The sequence below is a fragment of the Anser brachyrhynchus genome (genome assembly GCF_964034855.1).
Source record: "Anser brachyrhynchus genome assembly, chromosome: 28".
NCBI classification, from domain to species: Eukaryota; Metazoa; Chordata; class Aves; order Anseriformes; family Anatidae; genus Anser; species Anser brachyrhynchus.
The window spans coordinates 2781120-2802870 of record NC_137721.1 but is presented as its reverse complement, the minus strand read 5'-3'; the positions used below and the strand labels follow the sequence as shown (position 1 = coordinate 2802870).

Genomic DNA, 21751 nt, shown 5'->3' with positions numbered 1-21751 from the left:
AGCCAGCTTCTAGTACACAACCTGGACCCCAGCAGTCCTTCCCCTTCCTGCAGTGCATAGTTCCATGGAGCTTCCCAGTGCTGACATCAGTGCTGTGCACACCTGCCCTCCTTTATAGGATGGCTGTTGTTTGAGGGTTGGGACCACGTAGCAGCTGACTGCATCAGCAGCAAAATTATACCTATATGCCAAGTCACTTACAGGTCTGTGACCAACACAAGCCTTGCACAGATCCTTGGGGAAGTAATAACAAGGAACATATACACCCTCCCCTTGTTTTGGGCTTTGGTCTGAAGGATCCAGGATCCTCCATCACCAATGCTAGGACAGGCTTCACAGCTAAATACGTAGGACGTGTGGTGGTAGCAGACAACGAGGTGACTTTGCAGGTGAGAAGTAGCTACTAGTGCCTGACTAGTTGATTACATAAACCACTACGTGAGATATGTTCATGGGGCTGGACTATTGCAGAGTGCAGATATTCAAAATACATGAATATTTTGTATTCATGCCCAATGTAAACTGAGTATAATGCATACTGGGTTGCTAAAGGGGAGAGAGAGGGAGATGCCTGGATTCCACTCTCTTGGCGTTTGTCCCATGCACTTCAAAAAGCCTTAGGGTATGTGAGAGGTGGTTTGTTTAAAATGGAGGGGGGGGGGGGAAGGAAAAAAAAAAAGCTTGTTTTAATGAAAAGCTGTAAAATAATGATCTCACCTGCAAAATGCTTCTTGAAATCCTCACACATTTCTAAAGTGTGGGTGTTACTCAACAGCTGGATGTCTAAATCTGAAGGCATACACTTAGTTTTGCAACACTGCGTGTGTACAAACATAATTAATGTTTATGAAATAACCTGGAAACTTCAGAGATACGTGCTATTACTGCAAGGATCATGTAGAATCCATCAGAAGTGGGTCTAATTTATGGGAATAGAAGCTACAGCTTTAATTTGCAGACTCCAAGAGCTCAAGTAGATTAGTATGGAGAGGATGTCCTGGGGGACAGGGAGGGCTGTTGGAAATAGTCCTCTGGGAATTACAGTGGGGGAAGAAGGTTTCCACTTGAAAAATCTCGTGAGGCTTCAGCATTTGTCTCTGACTTCAGGGTACAAATTTTTATGTCATTTTTCATGGATTTACTGCTACAGGCCTAGCCTCAAAACCATCCCCTTCTATTTGTCTTTTCTTCCAAACATTTTGGAAGCACAGGATAATGGAGTAGGGGAGAAGTAATTGATTCTTCCTAGTCACAGAATATAGACAATTTAAAAGCAGAATCACTCCCCTGCTTGGCCTCTTCAGCACATTAATACTTAGCCTAATAGCACATTAGTTCTAGCTGTTATTGTCTGTTGGCCAATTGATGTTTGCTTTGCATTTTTAAGTTGCATGTATCCAGGTTGCAGGTGATTTTTGTGCAAGTTGTCCCAACAGTGACCCAGAGAGTGTCACAGAGCCCTGCTGCTGCCTGCGAGTGCTCAGCTGACGATTTTACGCCATTTTTGGGGAATAGACTTGCTAGTTGGCTAGGAAACTCATGGTAGCACTCAAGACAATCTGAAAATCTGCATGTGTTGTGCATGTCTGTGCTCCTAACAACTGGGGAAGGAGTGTGGAGGGTATTTCATGGTGCTCTGTGCTGCTGCAGCTACGTGGATTTCTGTGAACCACTGTGATGCTGTGCAGGGCATGGCCCCCTCTGAATACAACAGCATTTATCTTCCACGCAAAAATGCAGTTGGGATGGATGCTTTAAAAAATGCAAAGGTTTCCAAACATCAGGTAGTGATTTAGTTAATGCTGGTGTGGGTGGTGCACCTCAGGCACGTGGCAGCACTGCTTGTGGTGGGACTCATAAGGGTTCAAAAATAGAGTGTAGGGGGAAAAAAGGAAAAACAAAAAGTGCATGCTGCATGATAATGTTTAATGCGAATGAAAAGCTGAATATACATGCACAAAATTAGATGGATAGGATATAATCAGAAGAGTTCCAGGACTTCATGAGGGTCTACAGTGAATCTCCAGTTCCATGGTTCTGCATAGGTTGTTCTGTATTTGCTCACAAATATTTCACAATGAAATCTGCTGTTACAATTGCTTGATTTTTTTTTTTTTTTTGCCCTGGTTTGCATTAAATGAGATATAGGCAGAAAAATAAGCTAGTAAGCCAGTACATCATGGGTCTTAAGCAGAAATTAAGCATAAGGAAGATTTACTAATGCCTAAGAGCTAACTTTTTTTTTTTTTGGTGGTAAATGCTGGTTCAGCAAAGTATACAAGTGAATGTCAATTTTGATAAAAAATTCATTTTGGAACCCAAGATTTTCAGTCATATAATTTTAAGAATTTTTTTTTTCAAGATGAATTGATAATAAAAAGTCAATGTTGGCATAAAATCTTTAATTTATTGAGAGATACAGTTTTGTCAAACCAAAAATATATTTTTGAAAATCTTGTTTCTTGAAGAATTCTTTTTCATTTCATCCTAATTTTGAATAAGATCAATGGTGAAATTCCAATTTCTTGTAGTTTGGAAATTCTAGTCCTCATGCAGGTCTAGTGCCAGGAAGCCATGCTTTTATCGACTCCACTGGGAACTGTGGGAGCTCAGCACTTCTACAACCCATTATCCATAAACTTAGTCATGATCTGTCTTTTCAGTTCTCGTTTTTACTTAATCCAGCACGGATATCCATGGATTTAGGCTGGCCTGCAAGTTCTATAACAAAATGGCTTGGAGAAGTGAGGAGACAAAGTATTACAGTTTCCTGTATCAAAAAATGGTAATCCTGAGTTACATGCTGTCCCAGAACCACACATGCCCCTGAACCCAAGAGATCCCCTGGAACCAAGTAAATTCCCAATATCGAACAGCGCAGTAGATCCCACTACGGTTTGCTGAGGGAAAGTGGTGAGAGTTGGGCCTGGATAGATCACAGAATATGGTGGCGAGTCAGGGTCCACTATGTCCACTATCGTGTCGGGGTATTTTATGACACAGGTCTCATTGGAGGTGAGGGCAAATGGCTCAGGGCATACCACCCCCGGCGGCAGGCAGCACTCGTCGTAGGGAGACATGTGATGGATCCAGACCTGAAACACAGCAGGAGGAGAGGGGAGAAAAGGAGGTTGTCAGTCCAGCAAGAAGATAACATATTGGATGTCAAGATTTTTGGAAGACAGGGTTGTGTGCTAGATATAGCAATTGGGAGTATTCCAAGGTGCAAGTATTTTAGATGATTGGATGTCCAGTATTCTCCTTTTGCAATGCTCCCCCTCCCTCCTACTGCCTGTTCAAACCTTGCTGCGAGCTGTAACCCAAGCCCAACTCTGTGTTAAAACTCCAGTTTTAATACCCAACACTGGCAAAACCAAAACACAGGGATGAAGCAAGTTACCTCACCTCACCTCACCTGGTTAGAAGTGGAACAGTAAGAACTGGGATGGAGATCCACCCATCTTTTATTAGTCTCATTATTTATCCTCCAGATTACAGATTCTTATATTTGAAATCACACAGTTCTTTAAAACTGCTCCTGATATCAAGGCCAGGTTTTCTTGGGCATTGTTTAATTATAGATTGACAGGCAGTCCTTGCCCTGAATTGTGCCCACACTAATTAGGTGCAGCAAACACAGTGAGGGAGAAGTGATAATTTTCTTCACTTGATCAGTGTGAAACTGACGTGGAAGAGATTAAGGGTTGGCAGAAAGGGTGGGCCTAAACTGATTTCCCAAATGAATCCCAACATTTACTCAATGAGACTGCAGGAGAAAGAAAATTCAGGGGAGATTTCTTGTCTCCATCTAAATGTCTTGTTTTAGCCACGCGTCTGCGTTGTCCTCTCCCAACCTCAGGGCTGCATCTTCAGCTTTTGCCAATTGACCCTATGCCTTTGAGTTGAAGGTAAGACAAAGGCAACAACAGAATATTTTGTCAGCTGAAGTGCTGGATCTGGAACGGCTAGTTTTCCTCTGACTGGGTAAGAATCGCTACCACAGATCAGTCCAAGGGCAGGGATCCCCAAGTGGTGTGATGGAGACCAACAACTTGTGGAAACTCATCCTAGAACCCACGAAGAGAGGTGAAGGAGAATTTGTATGATCCTTCTGGATTTGTAATTCAGCACTGCTTAAAATATATTTTAAACAAACCCAGCAGTAAAGTGACTTTTTAATAGGAAAAAATGAGCTCCAGTCTCCATAGGCTTTTAAAAATATTTAGGGCAGCTTCATCTGTTAAAAGACTCTACTTTCTGTGAAGACAGCTGAAGGTGAGAACATCACAAAAAAAAAATATTTTTTTCCAATGTTAATTTGTTTAATGTGACATAGTCTTCATAGTATGAAAAGAATGCTTGCCAGTATGAAATTATTGAGACTTTCTAGAGTTCTGAGGGAATTTTATATACCATTCCTAGTCTAAACGAACTGTTGTCCTGAACACTAACATAGTTTGCAAATGCCAGCTTCCACCTCTGAAGTATAAAACTTCAATTGACTTAAAAATAAAGGTCAACAGAAAGTATATTTCTGGAATAATACCCCCTTACCATTTCCTAAGTTTAACCTATCATTTGATAATATTTAGATAGCAATAAGTAATTGATTCAAAATTGACTTACCCGGATCACCAAGGAGAAGAGTTTAAGAAAAGTGATTAGAAGAGTTCTACGTAGCAAATGCTTTTATACACTTAGTCAAATTGCCTGGAGGATGTGACACCCTTTTTGCATGCAGTCTTAATTAGTTGCAAAACAAAGTTTGCTGCATGCATAACTTCATGCAAGTAATGAAACTGTTTTGCTCGCTGTTTGTGTTTGCTAGCTATTGGACCTTCATGTAGTGTGCTAACATGCTACTACACCCTGCAGGCAGGATTCACTAACATTTCATGGGTCAAAAAGAACTAGATATACTTCATTCGCCACATTTCAGTTATATCATAAGTTGACCACACATTCATGTATTTGCTCTATCTCCCCCCTGCCCCCCATCAAATTCAATTTCTGAAAGAAATTCAAGGGAGCACCAGTAGTACCACTTGCTGTCAGGGAACAGGATTTTATTTTTTTTCCCTAATTTATGCTGGTGTGCAGTATGAAAAAGAAGAGAGTTTGCCCCTAAAATTCCTTACAGGGAGCTTAACCTGAAGCTGTTATGGCCCTCAGTGAATATTCACATTTAAGGAGAACTAAATATATCTGTAGCCATCTTCCGAGTGAGACTGTCTTTGAATAGGATTGGTTTCTAGGGAGAGATATCTGTTATTTAACATCCACTTTAGTATTTACCTATAGTGCTCGCATAGGATTTGAGTGGAGCATGTAGATTTATTTCAGCTTTCTTTGTAGGGTTTGACCGTGTTACAATTAAAGGCAGGCAGGTGTCACCCACGTTTTTTTGCCACTGACTCAAAGTGAAGTCATACAGCATCATGGTAGTGTGTTTTTAGGGTGTTTTTTTTTGACTGGGTTGAAAAGGGCAATACTACAGAAAAGGGAAGATTGCAACAGATTGGACTGTACTCTGAAACTGGTGTTTCCATCCAGCCTTTGTTATTTTCAGTGACAGTACCAAGGTGATGACTGGAAAGAACGTACACAAAAAATAGCTCTATCCTGATTAGAAATTAATTTAACACATGAGAGACATAAGCTTAATATAAGACTACTGAAGAATCAGAGAAAATGAGGGCTGTCAATTTGTCAAGATTTTTATGAGTGAGACAAAGATGTAGAATTAAAAATATTTTTCTAGTTACTTTAAAGGGCAAATCAGTATGACAGAAGCATGTTAAATGAGGAGAAGAAAACCAGGATTTGCTTGGGAACAGACTTCTGGAGAAGTTAGTGTAGATAGAAGAGTTTTTGATGTCAGTCACATGACACAGCAGCCCATAACTCAGAATGTTCTTAATTAAAATACTTAAAATACATAAAAGTTCTTAATTAAACTCTTTTAGCAATACAAAGGATATGGATCATTTACATGTTTGGAAACACACTTGGGTAGTACAATAGAACTCACTGTGTTGCATTAGCATACCTGATGCACGATGTTTTATCTGCATAAATGACTGGGAATTGGTCTGAAATCTTTTGTTCTGTTCACAAGTCTCTGTAAATGCTTTTGCCTTAGGACCCCTGTGAACATCCTCCCAAGCTACAGATAGCTTATGATATGAAGGAAAACTTTGGGTAAATAATTACAAACAAAAGAATCCTTCATCAAGTTTGTAAGGCAAGGGAGGCAGGCATGTCATCTTCCTAGCACAACACAATGGTTCCCTTTCACTTGGAATATAAATCTTGTGAAAGAGAAATGGTAGTTTTGATAGCAGGGTCTTTGTCATGGGGTGCCATAGCCTGACATCTGCTTTAAAATAATGAAGTATATTACAGGAAAAAAAAGCTTTCTGGGACTGGAGTAACTAAGAGAAGTGACCCAGTTGAGAGGACTCCAGGAAAGACCTCCCTGTCCAGATGAAAGGTAGCATCACTGCTTTATCAAGATACGTGAGGAGCCCTGAAGGGTCCTCCTTTGAGAGAAGAGATGCACCAGCCGCGCTGGAGACAGTAAAGATCTAAAGCTGAAATACATTATTTCATTAGCACTTCACAGTCCTGAAGAAGGACTGAAGTCAAGGCTGGCGACTGGACGCTGCAAGTTTGCATAATGCAGTATATTTATTTGGAACCGATTTTCCCATGTTTGGTCCCTTTTTGCTTCTCTTCTCCATCCTTGTTAGGAAACTTTAAACTCTGATTGACTCCCTGCCAGATATGTTGTGCTTGTGCCTGTGCATCAGCATGCCTTCAGTCTTTGCAGAGATTACCAGAGCATTTACCCTGATTTGTCTAAAATATTTCAAAATCAAATGTCTGCTTGAAGCTATGGGGAAAAAATTTGCCTATTCCTTCTGCATAACTTATGTAAGATATAGCTTCTATTCACTGAAGGCAAATGTTTTATTGTACAGATTAAGAGCTAAGTTTCTCGATTGTCTTGTGTTGATCTTTATTGTGTGAATAGGCATTTGTGGGGAATGCCATTGAGTGAAATGGGTGCTTCCCTTCTGCCAGAAGGTGGCAAGTCTGGAGTAAAAAGGTGGATTTGTGTTTAACCCTTAGAGCTGCCTTGATATTTATTTTTCCTCCCCAGCAAAGTGTTGTTACCTCTTAGCCACGTTGTTTTTTAGGAACATGTTAAGAAATGGGGAAAATCAGTTTTCTGATTAAAAATAGGATTTCTGAGCACAGCAGGAAGAAAAGAGTAAAGGCAGGTAGGAATGTCCTAAAATCTATCTGTATAATTAAACTGCCTGAGCACTCAGCTGAAGAGCTGCAGGTATGGTCACACACATATATGGAGAACCATATATATTTTGAATGAATCTACTAAATAAATTCTTTTAACAAAGTTCTGGTTCTTGCAATTTGTCCACAATATAAAATTCACACAATGTGCTTCTCATATGCCAAGTCAGGATAAACCTGAAAAACTTTTTTTTTTTTTTTTTTTTTAAAAGGCAGTTTTTAACCAACTGTAACACACCACTGGTGCCATTCTTAGCAATGAAAGCTGTTGTATGCAGAAGATCCCTTAATTACTGGAAGTGCCCATTTATTTAGTTTTATAAGCAGAGAACAAGAATCCCTGTGATGGTCCAGACACGGAGCCCCCCAGTGGGAGACACTCATGTGGGTGCCATGCAGGAGCCCAAGAGCAGTGGTGGCTGTTCCTTCCCCAGGGCTGGGGTTCTGGTTATCCTTGGACCTTGCTTGAACCAGGGCAATGCCCTATGGAGGCTTTGCTGCAAGCGCTTCAGGCAAACTGGATACGGTCTTTAGTAAACAGTACAGGAAGATAACTGGAAGTGTCTGGTAAACAAAAACACAAACACCTTAGCTGCCAACTATGCTCACCTTCTGTGGTTTCAGCACTTTGTGACATTAATCCAGGCTTAGCATAGCCACTGCTCCTCTTATGCATCTTCTGACTCCTTTCTAAATGCTGTCCCAGAGACTGGTCAGTGCTTCATGCTCATTGCATCCTCTTTTTCTAGCCCCTTGTCACATTATGTCGTGGGGCTTCCTAAGACTTTTACTTTCTTTGCAATTTTGGGCACTATATTGAATGCTACCTAACTTCCCTCGCAGCTTAATTTTTCATTGCCTTGAGCAAATTTTAATTCTAATTATTATCTAGGTTTAATAAAGTGAAGCACAGAGGCTAAATGAATCACCAGAGGTCACTTGGTGAGCAAATGGAACAGCCTGGAATAAAACAGGCTTTCTTCCTTGGCGTTTATTGTATTTATAATTTGAATTCCAGCAATCTTTGAAGTCTTCACTGAGATTGTGTTGTATCAGGCAAACAAAGGACAAGTCTATGCACTGAACAGCAAGCATTGGAACTGATTAGACCTGAGAAACAAAAGAGGAGGGATTATTATCTCTTACAAATGCAACTTTAATGCACAGGGATTAAGGGAGGGGCTGTCAGTTGAGAAAAGCACAGTGAGCAATTTTTGACATGTCCTGAAATGACATAGGAAATCTGTGGCAGTCAGGAAGTAAACACAGACCTGAATTTTAATAAATGATTGAACTCCAAGAGTACCCATTATAGTCATATTTTCCCAATGCTGTTTCTACAATAAAACTGAGGATTTGGTGCAAAACCTCAGTCCCTAAGATGTCAGAAGTGTGTATGACCGTGACTAGACCAGTGGTTTGGGTAACGGAGTGTCCTTCTCTCTGGGATATCTACTTCTAGAGAAAAGAGACCTGAATTTGAATCTGAGGGAATAAGCATCCAAAGGGATTATAAATCCTGGCTTTATGGAGACATTCTTGATCTGGACAAAACGTAACTTTTCAAGAAGGCTGGAGACTCAGTTTTTTTTTTCCTTTGCTTGAAATGAATAGTGAGCATTGCTTTTTTCATAAAACAGAAAAAAATTCAAAGTTTTTCAAAGCTAAAGTATTATTACCATCCCTAGTTAAAATCCGTGTCTTCCTTTATGTTTTTTGAAACCTAAGCTGTCATTTAACAAATCTGAAATTATCAATGCATGCAAATTAATGCCTATGGAATAAAATGATCTTTATTAAAAAGAAATCCCCTTAAAGAAAAAACTACATTCAAAATCATCCTTTAAGTAATAGTTGGTTACCAAGGAACAACTTCATTAAGGTGGATTTATCTGCTTTTCTGAGGAGAATAGCTAAAGAGAAACAAATCAAGGAAACAAGTAAAGGAAACAATAAGTTGAGAAATAGGAAGCCTCTGTTGTGGGGACTTTCTTAAAATAACTGAAGGATTACAAAAGATTTTTTTTGTGTGTGTGTGTGAGTTATTTACCTACCCAGATTTTTATTTCCACAAGTAAGCTCTTCATGCTGTTTGCATGTGTCAGACTGGCCTGATAAGCACATTTTCTGACCTTCATATTCTGCCTTTAGGTTTCTTTCATTAGAAATGCAGAAGAAGCTAAAATATCACTTGAATCATTCTCCTGACTCTGAAAACAGCCTCTGGAATTGAAAGGTATTTATTTTGTCACTCATTTTTCAATCTGAGTCTATGAATGTTTCAGGTCTTTCTGAGACTCCCCCTGCAAATGCAAACAAAACTAAAATACATGTGCAGATCATGCACTCTTACACAATTCTTATTCTTTCTTGTTTGCACATACATAGAAGAGGGCAAGCAAGCAGGTGCTCATTTGCGTAATTTCTGAGAAAATGATTTTGTATGAGAAGGTTCAGGTTTTCTTAGTAACACTTTTTTTTTTTATTATTTTTTTTGGTTGCATATTTTGAGAAACCTGACAGCAGTACAAAGCTACTTTTCAAATGAAAATCAAACAAAAATGCATATGTTGCAAACACCTTAATACATAACTAGAGAATGTATATTAATAACCTTGACACATTTCAGGGTGACTTTGTAACTCTTTTAAAACACTGCAATCATGCTGGATACTTAAAATATGATAATAAGTGTTTTGCATGTATAAATCATTAATGAGGATTTGCAGAGTGCTTTGAAATCCTTTAATATGAAACTTCCGCAGGCTGTTTCCAATGACTGTCATTGCTTTGGGACCTTTACAAAGACATCTACTGTACAGGAATACTTTAGAAGATGAGGACCACAGATTGAAAGATTATTAAAAAAGAAAAAAAAAAGAAAATATTAGCAAGTAAGAAAATTAAATAGTCTTTAGAGAAAGGTGGTGGAGCATAAACACTTTCTATGCTGAAATCTTCTCATCTTTCATGAGATAAGATGGTAAAGTTTATACATTAAACTTGCTGAGAGAGTTTTTCACACACAATTATAAATGTAGCTCAAGTAATATGAGAGAGCCCTCTTTACTGCTTATCAACATTGTCCAAAGAGCTGATTGCTAAGACCATATGCAACCAAATTATACTGCTGGTCTGAGGGTAGGAGCCAGCTCTCTTAGAGTATAAGATTATAAAATTAGGGAGCAAAGAAAATATAAAAAATTCTTCTTCTTGTATTTCAGTTCCTGTGCACTCACTCCCCCTGAGCATATGGATTCTCTGGACATGGCCAATGACAGAGGGCACTAAAGTAATAACCACTGTCTTCAGTATTGCTTCGTACGGAGTCTGGTGATTCCCTGTAATCCATTCTCTGAGATCCTCAGGATTCTGACTTTGAAGGTGGGTAAAAGCTGTGGGAGACATCTAGGGAGAAAGAAGGCAAAAGAAGTCATTCAAATGCCTCCTGCTTTACAGTGAAAGCTAATGTTCACTCCCATTGAAAAATGATCAGAGGTTTTGGTTGCCAAAGCCACAATGCCTCAAATGAGAAAGAGTTTTAGAAATGATTTGCCTTGAAAGCCAAGACATCTCTGAGCAGCTCCAAATTTAAATCCAGAAGTAACCAGTCACTGTGATAGTCTGTTTATCTTTCCAAGCAGTTGGCTCCAACTCCCAGCCCATCTGTCTGTGAGTACCACAGCTAAATGTGATTTGAAGGGAGAGATGACTGGAGAACAAAAGCGTTGGACTGATGACAGGCAGCCTACTAAATACACCAGTAATTGTGCCATTGATAAGGGACCAGTCCTTCAAATATATTTATAAAAAGAGAAAATCTGTCACTGATATGAATTCTATCCTGAGACAATATGATTAACATTATTATTTCTATCCTTGGTGGTAAAAATCATTGCAATGACAGAAATCTATGGAATGGTCTTTATTTGCATCTACTGGAGTCACCCAAGATTCTTTAAGGTGGGAGTGGGATCTAATGAGAATGCAGTGTAGGAAAAAAATTACATTATGAGGCAAGAAATCATGACCTGATTAAGACCTGATTGGTGGTATGACATGCGTGACTTTGATCTGTTTATCGTAAAGGGATGCTATTACTCAATTCATGGGTGTCTGAAGCCAGTACCACACTTTAAGTATAATAACACAGCACTTTGCATGTATAAATCATTAATGAATACTTGTGATATGACATTTGATCCAAGGAGGCCACAGAGCTTCCTGATAAGAGTTACTGCCCCAGGGATCCTTCTAACACACCTTATAATTTAGAAGGGATTTACAGATTTATTTTTTTTACCACTCTATTAGAGAAGCAAACAAGTAGCAGGTAAACAACACCAGATAGGAAATATGTCTGTAGGGAAGGGTAGATCTCAGGGTATGTGAGGCACTTTCCCTGATGAGCTTGTTCTGTGGGCTGTCAGCTACAGCTTCTGACACAACAGCCCAAGGATGAACTATGCAGGATAGGAAAAAACTTTGTCATCCTTTGTGGCTGCAGCTTTTCACCCTCATTCTAACCAACAGACCCTTTAATCAGGATCAGTGCCCAAACAAGTACTTGTCCCTGGGGGACAACCAAAGCTTGTGCACAGAATGATGCTATCCATTAGAAAGGGCAAGGAAGGCCAGAAAGATCTTTTTCTAAAACAAAACAAAACAAAACAAACAAAAAACAAACAAACAAAAAAAAGTACCATTTTCTGTCTAGACAACACACGGAAGTAAAAGCAATTACAATGTAGCAGCCTCTTCAGTTTCCTGGCAAGTCTAAAATCCTTCCTTCTCTCACTTGAAGAAGACTACTTACCTTGGGATCACTGGGTGTAAATTTCTACTATGAATCTGGAGCAGACATATGGCACTAGCTATGCAGGTAAGCGCTTTAATTAGTCTTCTCTTAGTAGAACTGAGGAAATAATTTTTCACTGAGATGGACAAGCTGGTGAAAGACAAACAGGGAGAAGCAATAAGTCACAGAATTTGTATAAAATGCAAATTTTGCAGTAACGACAGGAACAGACACAGAAGTTGTGGCAGCAGTCTAATGCTTGGGAAAGTGGGTGGTTTGTGTTGGTGGTTTCAGAAAATACCCCACCATATTCCAGCCTTATTTTGTTGCCTGGTGCTGCTGCGTTATATAGTCATAAGAATTTAGAGTAGATGAAGATCTGCTCCAGAATTTTTATAAAAGGTTACTATTGTGACACACAAAACTACTTTTTAATGAAAAATGTAATAACCCTGGTTCGAAGCTATTAAATGTTGTCTGCTTATGGAGTAACCATGACTCTCAAATTTAAAGTGATGTTATATCCAAGTGACATACCTGTTCAAATTTTGTCATATACTTGGAATATTTACATACTATATGCGCTTTGTATGTCTCAACCATTAATGAATATTTGAGACTAACTTTGAAGTTCTAACTTTAAAGAAGCCAAAGAAGCAGCTTCAATATTGTTATACAGCCTTAGGGATCTGCAGACAGACACACCTCAGTGCCTTCTAAACATATAATAGAGGTAAATGAAAGATCAAGATGGTGATATTGCAGGTAGAAAACTTTATTTTAAGTGAAATACGCTTTTGTAGAATGAAATAATACTTTATAAAAACATTTCCATCAATCAGGTAATTGATCACTTATTTCACCTCAAAGATCACCATTAGATGAATTCCCAATTAATTTGTTCTTGTTTCTCAGTTGCAGTAAAATATGTTTTGTGGATGATAGTGGGCTTGACTCATGCTCTAATGAGGATAGAGAAATAAGTACTGAACTCATATAATAATAATCATAAAATAACAAAACTGGATGTGATGTTTTGTAGGAACACTGGTAGGAATATAATTTGATCCCTTCATAGTCGAATTCTTGTTTTGCTGTAGTCATGATGCATTAGGCATGATTTTAATGAAAAAATTAAAACATTTCTCAGAAATGTTTCATGCCATGGAGAAAAAAATCAAGCTTCAGACTTTGTTCATTTTTCTTTATTTGGTTAGCCAAAATTACCAACTCAAATTATTTGAATCTAATATAAGTGATTGTTTAGTACACCACCTCAATGAAGCATTTGGTTTTCTGTGTTTTGGTATGGTAATAAATCAACAGAAAGTATGTGTCCAAGCAATTACATGGATGCCATCTTCTCATGATGTCAATTGATTTAATGTCTTTCCTATAGGAGAGGTGTCTGAATACTTTAAGTGGATGTTCTGCATACAAAATTGTTATTCAAGTACATAAAATCTTAGTGTATTACATCCATAACTAGACAAGGAAAACAACTGGTTCAATAGCCCGTATCCAACATCAGATGAGAAATGCTCTGTAGAATAATTTTGTATTGCTTTAAAAAAACAGCTCATCTGCTGTGCTAAATCCCTAAGTCAGCATCTCTTAACAGGTGCAACACGTTTGTCCATTGAGTTTCATCTCAAATATTTAATGAGTTGTTTATTTTTCTTGTACTGTCGTGGTCTCCACTGCTGCCAGTACATGGATGATTCAAAGTCCTGTTGTGAGAACAGTTTTGTCTGTACTTCACAGGTGTCTGGACTGCCTGATGAAGCCCAATGGATCGTGACTGATATCTTGATTGTGCAATTCAGTCTCTGCCCTGAAGAAACAGATGAACTGTGCAATTCATTGTCCTTGAACAGTTTGAACAAGAGTCCAAAAGTCTGGAAGTTTTTGGTCTCAGCTTATTGAGACAATTCTCACTCTGATTGATATCGGGAAAGGATTCAGAAATCTAACTACTAGTGGCTTCTTTTTCTGACTCCATCCAAAAATATGAGATTTCCTCCAAGAATGCATTGGTTTACTGTTGGAAGTCAGAAAAAAAGGGAAACACACTTCTTAGGATGTTTTACAGAAATTGCTCTGCAGATCAGATGGGCAAGCTATTTCAAAAAAAAAAAAATAGATTGAAGTTTTAAGTTGCCTTGGAGAATACATATTTTAAACGTTTAAACATGATGTTACCATGCTGCATATGGGGAATTAAAAGTAGTTAGAGATTCTACAAAGCTAGAAAGTAATGGCACAATAAAATATAAACCACAATATTATTTCTGAAATAAAATAGTTAACTTGACAAACAAAACAAAAGTTCATATTACACAGGGGATGTGATGTAGTTATGATTTCCTAAAAAAAAATTATTAATTCACTGTAAAATATATATCAAGCCCATATATGAACTTGATTTCTACAACAAATCTAAGAACTACAGAAAAATACCTGGAAAATATTTTCTGCAAATGATGTAAATTTTCTCATTATATAGCTGCTTAGGATGAGTCTGGCATCATTCTAACTTCTAAATGGCCCCAAGACAAGTAGGTGATTAAACTAACAGAGAGAGGAGGAAAAGACCATTGCTTTTCAAGCAGCGTACCATAAATGGCCAAATTACATGAATAAAGAATACTGTGATTGAAATTCATTTGATCTGCAATTATGATGCAAAAGACAAGGATCCGAGGAGGAAGAGACATACCATTAGCAAGGAATTGCACTGGGAGCGTTGCAAGCACCAAACCCAAAGACTGTGTCACTAGTAGGGACTGCTTTGCATTCGAGACGAACTTGTTGGTACACAAATTATAAATGCATGGGGTACCTCTGGGCCTGGGGCAGCCTGGAAGAGTATAAAAGCCCATCCAACAGTAAGCTTCCTCATCCACTTCTCTTGCCTTCTCCTCCTTGGTGAATAAGGTGAGCTGCAAGTGCCTTCTCCTCACTCCCCTCTTGCTCTTCTTCTCCCCTTGGCCTTCTGGCCTTGACCGAGTCTTTGCCTCTGTGCAGCTTTGGTGTGGGCCTTGCCCCTTGACGCTCCTCACTCCATCATTGTTCTGCATGCCACTGTGGGGGAAGGTGGGAGGAGGTCTTGGGCTGTCTTTGCAGGGGCCCTTGGGGACACAGGCTCGCAAGCCCCTCTCTGTCCTCGCACAGCCTGTCGCTGCTCCCCAGACTATGCCTTCTGTCTTGGCCAGCAGGCTGTCAGGCTGCTGCTGACACGCTGCTTGTTCTTTCCCTGCCCTCTCTCCCAGGTGCGCCTCCATCCCACAGCCATGTCCTGCTACGATCTGTGCCGTCCCTGTGGCCCAACCCCGCTTGCCAACAGCTGCAACGAGCCCTGTGTCCGGCAGTGCCAGGACTCCCGTGTGGTGATTGAACCATCTCCCGTGGTGGTGACCCTGCCCGGCCCCATCCTCAGCTCCTTCCCCCAGAACACCGCAGTGGGATCCACCACCTCAGCTGCCGTTGGCAGCATCCTGAGTTCTGAGGGAGTGCCCATCTCCTCCGGGGGCTTTGGCCTCTCTGGCTTTGGTGGCCGCTACTATGGCAGAAGGTGCCTGCCCTGCTAAAGCCCAGGTGGACGTCCAGTGAGTGCATCGACCAGGAAGCCCGAAGCCAGGTGCCGGACTGAGGACGGAGCTGCTGGCCAGGGTTTCCAGATGGGCTGAATACCCTCGTGGCCTCCTGCAGAGCAGAGAGGGAAGCCAGGGTGCCAGCCTGTGCTGTCTGGAAACATGGCCAGCAGACATCTTCTCCCGCTTTCTTCTCTGCATCACAAGCCCTTGTTGTCTCCTGCTGTCCTGTGCCATAGGTTCATCTGGAAGCAAGTCAAGAGTGTCCTTACTGTTTGTTCTCCCTCTTGCCATGTGAAGGAGGAAGACGTGCATCCCGTTGTGGTGATGGGGGGTCTGACTGCCAGCTGTCCTTGTGGCAGCCTGGGCCGGATCCCTTCCTCCAAGTGCTGCTTTGATTCCTTCTTCAGACTCATTAAAGTTTTTGCTTCAAGGTAATCTGTGTCTCCTCATGTTCCTTCCCTTTTGGGATTCCCAGCCATTCTCTGTAGAGGGAACTTACATGTCCTGAATTCTAATATTCTGGTTAGCCCCCACATCATCTCTGTATGCATACACTCCTGTTTCTGAAGCACTCAATGAGTCTAGCAGGGCCGCACAGTCACTGCTTGTGTGTTTGCAAGACCATTCTCCTGCAGCATTCAGGTGAGGGATTTTGGCAAGTCCCCATCTGACCCTCTCCTACCAGAGTAAGGAGAGGAAGAAATCCTCTTGGATGAAGCCATTGTGCCTTTCTACCCTTCTGCCCCAACCTGCAAGAGCATCAGCATCAGGCAGGGAAGCAGCATGGCGTTTGTGTGGTTGTTGTGTCCAACTACAACTCCACTACAACTACAGCACTGGTGATTGCTCCTGCCACGGGGGACGCAGGGGATAATGAGCTCCATAGCCCTTCTTCCCATATGCTCTAGTCCTCCACAGGAGATGCTTTTGTCTGTGTCAACCACTCCTGCTTGAGGCAGAGTGAGGGGCACCTCTCATGCTGTCCCGTATGCTGGGGAAAACCTACAACATCTTACACCATAGCTAAAGGCCTGCATTCTCTGACCGACCACTGGTGTCAGGCAAAGCCCTCAGCCTTGCCGTGCAGGAAGACCCTCAGGAAACACACTGGTTGTCAATATTCCTGAGACACCCTGAGCTGACAGCAGGAGCAAAGTGCAGTGAAAAGCTGGTACTGGGGAGGGAAGGCAACATCTGCAGCAGGTGATCAGGGAGCGCAGGGTGCTGCAGGGCACTGTAGCTTTTGGGCAGACCAGCGTTCTGAAGACCAACTGCTGGGCTAGCACTGGCCAGTGGGAAACCACATGTGTAAGTGTGCTGAGATGCATGGGGAGAGGAAATTGAGGGATGTGATTGTTGTGTTTTGTGCTGTGCTGGTGCAGCCTCACCTTGAGTACTGTGTTCAGTTTTGGCTTCCACAGTATAAGAAGGTTATAAAACTATTACAGTGTCCAAAGGAGGGCTACAAATTGGTGAAAGGTCTCGAGGGAAAGACATTTGACCAGTGGTCTCAGTCACTTTTTTTTTCAGCGTGGAGAACAGGAGACTGAGGGGAGGCCTCCTTGCAGCCTACAGCTTCCTCATGAGGGAAGTGAAATGTCGGCCCTGTTCACTTCTCTGTGGTGACAGTGGCAGGACCTGAGGGAACGGCATGGATCTGCAACAGGGGAGGTTCAGGCTGGATGTTAGGAAAAGCTTCTTCACACTGAGAAGGCGGTCAGGCAGTGGAAGAGGCACCCACTGGGAGTGGCCATGGCACTGAGCCTGCCGACATTCAGGAAGTGTTCGGACACCACTCTCAGACATATGTTGTGATTGTTTGGTGGTCCTGTGTGGAGATAGAAGTTGTACTTGATGATCCTTGTGGGTTCCTTCCAACTCAAGATATTCTAGGATTCTATGAAACAGAGGTCATGATGCATATTTTCCTCTATAGACATCCTGCTGTCATTCTCAGGCCGTGCCAGCTTGTGATGAGTTTTCGTGTTGCATGGAAAGTTTTCCAAGCATTTTGCAGTGGAGGTTATTGAATTAGCATGCAGTTTCAAAGCAGAAGTTGCAGGAAGCCTTGAGGAGGAGGAAGGAGGAGTTGTGAAGCCACTACATTACTGCACTGACCTTTGGTGGCATGAGGGGTGTAGACTTAGCACATGTTGGAAAGGGGTGTCTCTCCTCAAACGTCCTTCTTCTGTTGATTGGGGACTTCAGGAGGCTGCCCAGCCAAAGGAGGGAAGGACAACGAACATGTGAATTTCTCCTGATGTTAGATTGCAGACAGTCTAAAAGCCAACAGGGTATCCAACCTGACTGGCAAGTTCAGACCTAACGTAGAATTATTTATTATGTGAAGCATTGGTGGTGTCCACTCCTGTCATAGAAAAGTTTTTTTAAGTCATGCCTTGTATTTTAGGATGGGAAGGAAATGTGAGTTAAGCATTTTTGAAATCCTCAAAGGAAGGCTCCTTAGGATATAAGGCTGCCATCAAATACTGTAGTTCAATACCTCTCATCACTGCCTGTATCATTTTCCTGTGCTGATGCATCATTTCCAATGGAAATATTTTGGTCTCTAATTCTGTCCCTTTAAAGGAGTGTGCATGGCAAAATACGCATGTCATGAACAGGGAAATGAAAAGGGAGCATTAATGGGAACAAAAAATAGTGTCAGCCATTTACTTGACTTCACTGTTTTGCATAGAAGATGAGCTTGTTGTGAAACACGTTCAAGCCGAAATGGTGCCTCTAGGCCTGGGGCAGTCTGGAACAGTATAAAAAGTCATCCAACAGCAGGCTGCCTCATCCACTTCTCTTGCCTTCTCCTCCTTGGTGAATAAGGTGAGCTGCAAGTGCCTTCTCCTCACTCCCCTCTTGCTCTTCTCCTCTGGGCCTTCTGGATTCAGCCGAGTCTTTCCCTCCGTGTAGCTCTTGGTGTAGGCCTTGCCCCTTGACGCTGCTCCCTCCATCACTGTTCTGCATGTCACTGTGGGGAGAGGTGGGAGGAGGTCTTGGGCTGTCTTTGCAGGGGCCCTTGGGGACACAGGCTCGCAAGCCCCTCTCTGTCCTCGCACAGCCTGTCGCTGCTCCCCAGACTATGCCTTCTGTCTTGGCCAGCAGGCTGTCAGGCTGCTGCTGACACGCTGCTTGTTCTTTCCCTGCCCTCTCTCCCAGGTGCGCCTCCATCCCACAGCCATGTCCTGCTACGATCTGTGCCGTCCCTGTGGCCCAACCCCGCTTGCCAACAGCTGCAACGAGCCCTGTGTCCGGCAGTGCCAGGACTCCCGTGTGGTGATTGAACCATCTCCTGTGGTGGTGACCCTGCCCGGCCCCATCCTCAGCTCCTTCCCCCAGAACACCGCAGTGGGATCCACCACCTCGGCTGCCGTTGGCAGCATCCTGAGTGCTGAGGGAGTGCCCATCTCCTCTGGGGGCTTTGGCCTCTCTGGCTTTGGTGGCCGCTACTATGGCAGAAGGTGTCTGCCCTGCTAAAGCCCAGGTGGACGTCCAGTGAGCGCATCGACCAGGAAGCCCGAAGCCAGGTGCCGGACTGAGGACGGAGCTGCTGGCCAGGGTTTCCAGATGGGCTGAATACCCTCGTGGCCTCCTGCAGAGCAGAGAGGGAAGCCAGGGTGCCAGCCTGTGCTGTCTGGAAACACGGCCAGCAGACATCTTCTCCTGCTTTCTTCTCTGCATCACAAGCCCTTGTTGTCTCCTGCTGTCCTGTGCCATAGGTTCATCCGGAAGCAAGTCAAGAGTGTCCTGTTTCTTCTCCCTCTCTCCATGCAAGGGAGGAAGATGTGCATCCCATTGTGGTGATGGGGGGTCTGACTGCCAGCTGTCCTTGTGGCAGCCTGGACTGGATTCTTTCCATCATGAGCTGCTTTGATTCCTTCTTCAGACTCATTAAAGTTTACGCTGCATTGTAATCTGTGTCTCGTCATGTTCCTTTTCTATTGGGATGTCCAGTGAACCTTTCCAGGGAGAAATGTGATGTCTTGGTGTGGAAAAGTATGGGCGAATATGACGCTAATGTGGACCTCCTTCATGTCTGGAGGAGTTAGCTAGCCTCAAGAAAGATGGTCATTGGTGGAGATGTGGAGAGGTGGAGTTGTGTCTGGTGTTTGCAAGCTATAATGAGAGTGTCCAAGATTTAACCCAAGAGATTTGTCACCAACATGGGAGGTTTGCTGCTGTCTTCCAGTTTATGAGGCAAACCCTTGAATTTCTGAAAAGTATGTTTGTGCAGGCCAGTGCCCAATTGGATGAAGCTCTGATGGTATATTACCACTCTAAATATTTTGTCCTGCCCATCCCTCTCCAAGCACGTCTGCCAAGGCCTCAGATTGGAAAGAGTCCCAAAGAAGGCAAAGGGAGAAGTGAAAGCCAGGGCAGTCGATTAGAGGGTGATGTGAGCTCCTGTTTTTGGGTCTAAGTCCCTCCCTCCTCTGCTCTTTTTCTCTGTGGGCAATCCCTTGCTCCAGGCCATCTAGTCCTGACTGAGGTTGAGTGAGAAGCTTCTCTTTTGCTGTACCTTCTGGAGGACAGTATAATTTTGCACCAGATGGGTATATTCTCTTAAAGACAGCAACCGTCCAAACGATCCATGCATCTGTCCTTGATGGGAGACCCTCTAAAATGCACTTTGCTCTGTTTCTAAGGCATCCTATTCCATCTGCAGAATACAGGAGTTGTTAAAAGATACAACTGGGGATAGAAGTCAGCATCCTCAGTATGCCGTCTGAGAGAGTAGTGTGTTACAAGATGCTTGAGGTCTTGTATAGACCCTCAGTATGTGATTCTGCACTGGGGACTATGGAGAGATGACAGAAAAATACGTTTTTGTATGCAATGTCTTTCTTGTGGAGAGTTTTTAATGGAAGCAGTATCTATGGGAAACTGGTGCCCTGTATAGTTTAAAGATGATTAAAATTCCTTTATGTATGGAGATCCTTACTTTCCGTGCAGCAATGCTGTATTGCAGTCACACTGTGGATTTATTCTGCATGCAGATTTGCTTAGATGGACATGCCCTGTCAACTTAAAAGCTCCTTTCATCTTCTTAAATGAGGAATTTGGTTGGGCCTCTGTGATTAGAGAGTTGCCTATGTCTGGTGGAGTCCCAGCCTCATTGGGAAGGCATTTTTGTCCACCCCGTGGGATGAGGGCCTGGCTGTGGATCCTGAGCTGTGTATGCCTAATATCCCAAGCTGGGCGGTTGTTTCACTGAGAAACGTGCTGCCTCAGGAAAGGACAGGGTGTGGCTTGGTGTTGCCCCCTTGGCACATATCCCCAGGGAGGTCCTGATACCTGCTGCTCTCCAGGATGCCCTCGGTGGACCTCCCAGACCTCCCTTGTTTCTGGGCAGGGTTGTGTGTAGCATGGAAATGATGCCACGTGTTTGCCAGTGTGTTCTTGTTAGGGTGGTTTCTTCAAGAAAGCAGCATATCCAGATAATACTGACTTTGGAAGAGCAACATCATTCTTTCTGAAGCATGCTTGGTCTGGTTATTGGGGATTAACAGACAACAGCGAAGGAGGTGAGAAAGCAAAACAGCCTGGATAACTTGACTGTGCAACGCCAGATCAAAAGGAGAGTCCAAAACAGCTGACAGCACAGTCATCCTGCTATAAAAATAATGCCTATGAAAGCTTTAAAAGCCTTGGAGGCACAGAGAGCAACAGATTTGGCCAGTCCTTGGATAAAGAATATTGCTCCCTAATCAAATGAATATAATGGGGAAACAAACAAACAAACAAACAAAAGCCACCAACAAAATAATGCCACATTCATAAAAAGAGTCTAATATGCCTAAGAAGGGGAAAATACTGATGTCAAGTAAAAACACGGCAAAAGTCCTCTCACGTGGCTGAAACATCTGCCTGATTTTAACTATAATTAGCAATGCAGATACTGGCCTATAATACTGGAACTTGAAAGGAGACTGCATGATGGAATGGACATCTCATGAAACAGTGAAATGAAAAGGGAGCATTGCAGGGAAAATAAACAACCAGCCAATTTCCTTAATTTGGAAACTTA

General features: G+C 42.3%; 2 protein-coding genes and 1 long non-coding RNA gene across 6 annotated transcripts; 2 read left to right on the top strand and 1 right to left on the bottom strand.

Annotated features, from left to right (window-relative positions):
* Positions 1 to 1905: 1905 nt before the first annotated feature.
* Positions 1906 to 4979, bottom strand: LOC308183659. The gene is made up of 2 exons (XR_013942478.1): positions 4627 to 4979; positions 1906 to 3095 (listed from the first exon to the last, which is right to left on the bottom strand). It is a non-coding gene; the product is annotated as an uncharacterized lncRNA (long non-coding RNA).
* LOC308183633 (feather beta keratin-like) lies at positions 3417 to 16149 on the top strand. Of its 4 annotated transcripts, none has more exons than XM_080569851.1 (6): positions 3417 to 3908; positions 9472 to 9556; positions 10545 to 10704; positions 12038 to 12202; positions 13883 to 15055; positions 15391 to 16149. In XM_080569851.1, exon 6 carries the CDS (start codon positions 15412 to 15414, stop codon positions 15706 to 15708), a length of 297 nt encoding a protein of 98 aa, XP_080425977.1. In that variant the 5' UTR covers positions 3417 to 3908; positions 9472 to 9556; positions 10545 to 10704; positions 12038 to 12202; positions 13883 to 15055; positions 15391 to 15411; the 3' UTR covers positions 15709 to 16149. The 4 variants fall into 4 exon arrangements, with proteins under 4 accessions (XP_080425977.1, XP_080425978.1, XP_080425976.1 ...); XM_080569852.1 differs by having other exon boundaries at positions 3417 to 4275; positions 12125 to 12202; XM_080569850.1 differs by having other exon boundaries at positions 3417 to 4275.
* A 1390-nt stretch (positions 16150 to 17539) lies between these two features.
* LOC308183635 (feather beta keratin-like) lies at positions 17540 to 20356 on the top strand. The gene is made up of 2 exons (XM_080569855.1): positions 17540 to 18549; positions 18883 to 20356. Exon 2 carries the CDS (start codon positions 18904 to 18906, stop codon positions 19198 to 19200), a length of 297 nt encoding a protein of 98 aa, XP_080425981.1. The 5' UTR covers positions 17540 to 18549; positions 18883 to 18903; the 3' UTR covers positions 19201 to 20356.
* The last annotated feature ends 1395 nt before the right edge of the window (positions 20357 to 21751 follow it).

Coding starts and splice junctions, on each gene's coding strand:
- LOC308183635 (XM_080569855.1), top strand. CDS start 18,904: ATGTCCTGCTACGATCTGTGCCGTCCCTGTGGCCCAACCCCGCTTGCC.
- LOC308183633 (XM_080569851.1), top strand. CDS start 15,412: ATGTCCTGCTACGATCTGTGCCGTCCCTGTGGCCCAACCCCGCTTGCC.